This window comes from Priapulus caudatus, unplaced genomic scaffold (genome assembly GCF_000485595.1).
Source record: "Priapulus caudatus unplaced genomic scaffold, Priapulus_caudatus-5.0.1 Scaffold255, whole genome shotgun sequence".
NCBI lineage: Eukaryota > Metazoa > Priapulida > Priapulimorpha > Priapulimorphida > Priapulidae > Priapulus > Priapulus caudatus.
This window is the reverse complement of record NW_014577316.1, coordinates 194,872-198,777: the sequence shown is the minus strand read 5'-3', so window position 1 is coordinate 198,777 and position 3,906 is coordinate 194,872. Positions and strand designations below refer to the sequence as shown.

Sequence of the window (3,906 nt, the reverse complement as noted above, 5' to 3'; positions counted from 1 at the left end):
TATATATATATATATAATTGGCTTTTGCAAAATTGGATTATATCCGTATCATCATTTAGTTCACAAACACCTATCTTGTAAAATATATTCCATTATATATATATATATAATTGGCATTTTCAGCTGAAGGAAAGCATGACTGGTGTGATGTAGGAGTGCTAAGCTATGAGACTGAAAAGAAGTTGTTCGTTGTTCAAAAAACAAAACCTAGAGAGCAAGTTATTAACAAGGGTACAATTTTTTTTACAACATAGTAGGGTTGATATGGATATGCAAAATTCAAGGCAATTACCAATATACGTGAGAACATTCATTCTAAATTTTTAGCATTATAATTTAACTTCCAAGTTTTAAAACAAGAATTTTCGTTTTTATATCAATTCTATATATTTAAACTCGCACTATATATTACTGCTAGGTGAATTATGTCCTCAAATCTGAGTTGAAACCCATGCTTACATGTGATAATGATTTCATGTTTACATATTCTATATTTTTACATATATGATTTCAGCTGCAACTAAATGTCTGGTTCCCAGGATTAGGCTCATGTTTGCAGCAGAAGATCCGTCTGTGTTTGCCCAGAGGGTTGCTCATGCTGTCAAGGCCAGGCAGGAAACTGAAGCACTGTTGAGGTGAGGCATTAAGGATATTATACCCAGTTGTTACCATTTTCATGGCTATACCTCACTAGTGTTCAGTTTTATACATTACAATATACTTTACACTGTACGTGTACTTTTAAGTTTTAGCAGTTTCCTTACTTATCATTCACTGCTGTGTGGTTTTATAGTTCGTTGGTTATAATATCACCGTTCACAATAATTAAATTAGGTAGTATTGTGAAGATCATTTATCTTCATGAAAACATGGAATTTGGCATGATTTAATGTTACAAAACACATGATAACGAAAATGGTGAAGTGTGCTGCTAGCTTAAGGTGCTGTATTATAATCAAATTTACGTTGCTTTCCCAAGTAGTTCCAGATAGAATGGAGATACAATAATTCGATATATCGAAAAATTAGATATATTTTTTATGATGATGCTAAACTTTGAACGTGCATTAGGCGTTCGTGAAGCTTAAATCTAATTTTCTATAATTACTTTCTTTTTCCTATAATTATTTTAGATATAATCTTTACATCGACTGCATGCCTACAGACCGTGCGCTAAAGCTGAATGAGGAGATCACACACAGCATAGTTTGCAGGGCTACTGGTGTTTTACAGCTGTCCAAAGATACAAGGTAATGTAGAATCTCATCACTACAGACAAATCTGACATCCCTGTGGAGGTTCACTGATTGACTGCATATGAATACAGATCTGTGATATGATAATAGCTCGTTTGTTGTATGTCTCACTCTAGCCTTGAGCCATGTATTGAAAGCCTTAAACAGGAGATAAATCTAGATCACCAGCGAGCAATGAACGAAATCAGTTTTGACCACACCGTTCGAAGCATGCCGAAGTTGTTTCCCTTTGTCACATTGCCTCGCAAGACTAAACCAGCTGCTCCTCAAACAGGTGACTCGATCAGATGTCATTAATGATCAAATATCTGTTATACTTATTATTGACATCTTAGTTTCATCCATACACATTTGTGAAAGTAGCTTACACGTACTGATCGGCGTGGCCATTACCGAGTAAGCGTTATGCACAAAGTGAATCGCTATCGAGAGTATATATCTAGCTCCTATCTATTTTATCCGCAGGCTGTGTTGAGACGTCAGCCAGTTGTGCTGAGATCAAATGTAAGAAGCAAAACTTTATCGTTAAATCGCTGCTGCTGTCCGCCGAGGTCATTGAAGCGTTGGGCAAGGTGAGAGCTGAGTGCAACAAGGTGAGGGCCATGTCTCTCCTACACAGTCAACTCAGCAAGACTATGCGGCTGGAAGAGTTTGAGCAGGCACAGAGCACGCAGACACTGCAGGTACTTCCTTTCGATGGTTACAGTACAGGTGAAATGGTCTATAACATTTTTTTTTCGTTTGTGTCCTGCAATCCTGTTTGTATATGGTATCTACAAATTAAGTGATATGTACAATGTCAATGTTCTGTGTCGACAAAGTAAGTAAATTATATGTTAGGTTAATTGGTGCGTTAACACCTTGGCAGTTGAAGTGGTGAAGCAAGTTACCTTTTCACGTCTCATATTTAGGTATAGCTAGGTCACAAAGATTCCTGGCCTTGAGAGTTTTACAGTATTAAGTAGCGTGTCGATCACTCTTGGTAATTCTGGTGACAATCTTGAACTTGGTAATGGTTTTTGTAGGCAGGCCTCATAAAGACATTCATTCCATAGTCTGTCTCCAATAATCTGTATTATGGACTTATTCAGGACGATCATAAGAATTCAGTAAGAAATACCAAGATCGATTTACCCATCGGATTTCCTAGAGTTTTTCCTGATATTTGAGCCGTGCTCATCATGTTACGTGATATTACAGATTTGCATTATTTCAACCCATAGGTGGAGACAGCACCTAATGTAATAGGTAGGGCTGTGGTCATTCTGTTCTGGTATAATATATACCACCAACACATGCCATGTGCTCTCTCTCTCTCTCTCTCTCTCTCTCTCTCTCTCTCTCTCTCTCGTGTATTTTTGTCTTTTCGTGTCCTTTTTGTATATAACATAACACATCACACAGGTGTCGATGTTCCTGCGGGATCAATGGGTGACAACTCTGAAGCACGCTGTCACTAATAGCCTGCAGGAAGCAGGCAAGGGCTGGTACAATCTACAGGAGACCAACTGGGAAGTGTACCTGATGTCAAAAATCTGCAAGTTCATGGTGATGGTGAAGTTCTGCATGCAGGACACTCTCAGGTATGCCAAGAAAGACTAGTTTTAAAGATAGTACTACACGTGAGACCTGTTCTCGATACTAGCCTACACGTGAGATCAGCTTTTGACATAAGGTCACACATGAACCCAACTCTCGACACTAGTTTACACGTGTGGACAAGGTCACAGGTGAGGAACAGCTTTTGAGATATGGTCATCTATGAGGAACAGCTTTTGAGACGTGGTCATCCGTGAAACCAGTTTATGAGGCAAGCTCACGCATGAGACTTGGTTTTGGGACAAGGTTACTGTTGTGACCTGCGCTTAGGACCAGGTCACGGAGGAGCTCAGTAGATTTGTTCTAGCTACTTTCCACTCTAATAATATTTTTAGTGAAAAACTATAGTGTTGTATTCGTACTTTGACATATTTTGTCCTAAAACGAGTTAAGAAAGAGCATTGCAAAAGATTGTGAAATAGGTTTAGCAAAACTAGTACCATATCTTGCTAGTAATACATAATGTGTTCACTCTACTACAGATATTTAGTTCAGGATTCACTCCATGGCTTAGTGCAGCAGGTACTTGAAACCTGCAGTCCTATCTGGGATTGTCAGAAAGGCATGCAGTGGAGTGGGAGCGTCATTAACAGCCCATACAGGTGAGTGAGTGATCGTGAGCAGCCTCTAAACCGCTCTTCATACAATCTGTAGTAGATAAATAGATATCTATGATCCACTCTTGATAAAATGCAGAAACACAGTCCACCACAGGACAACTCTATATGTAACATCTGTCATAGGACATCTCTCTATCTCACGTCTGTCGCAGGATAACTCTATATGTAACATCTGTCATAGGACATCTCTCTATCTCACGTCTGTCGCAGGATAACTCTATATGTAACATCTGTCATAGGACATCTCTCTATCTCACGTCTGTCGCAGGATAACTATATATGTAACATCTGTCATAGGACATCTCTCTATCACACGTCTGTCGCAGGGTAACTATATATGTAACATCTGTCATAGGACATCTCTCTATCACACGTCTGTCGCAGGATAACTATATATGTAACATCTGTCATAGGACATCTCTCTATCTCAC

General features: G+C 38.8%; 1 protein-coding gene across 1 annotated transcript in view; it reads left to right on the top strand.

Annotated features, from left to right (window-relative positions):
• LOC106808130 (dynein heavy chain 1, axonemal-like) overlaps positions 1 to 3,906 on the top strand; it is a 79,184-nt gene that overhangs the window by 12,134 nt on the left and 63,144 nt on the right. Inside the window, exons 5-11 of the mRNA XM_014810710.1 lie at positions 124 to 231; positions 515 to 635; positions 1,134 to 1,250; positions 1,373 to 1,530; positions 1,722 to 1,939; positions 2,661 to 2,839; positions 3,338 to 3,457. Of these exons, the coding sequence (XP_014666196.1) occupies positions 124 to 231; positions 515 to 635; positions 1,134 to 1,250; positions 1,373 to 1,530; positions 1,722 to 1,939; positions 2,661 to 2,839; positions 3,338 to 3,457 (1,021 nt within the window). The remainder of the gene's footprint in view (positions 1 to 123; positions 232 to 514; positions 636 to 1,133; positions 1,251 to 1,372; positions 1,531 to 1,721; positions 1,940 to 2,660; positions 2,840 to 3,337; positions 3,458 to 3,906) is intronic.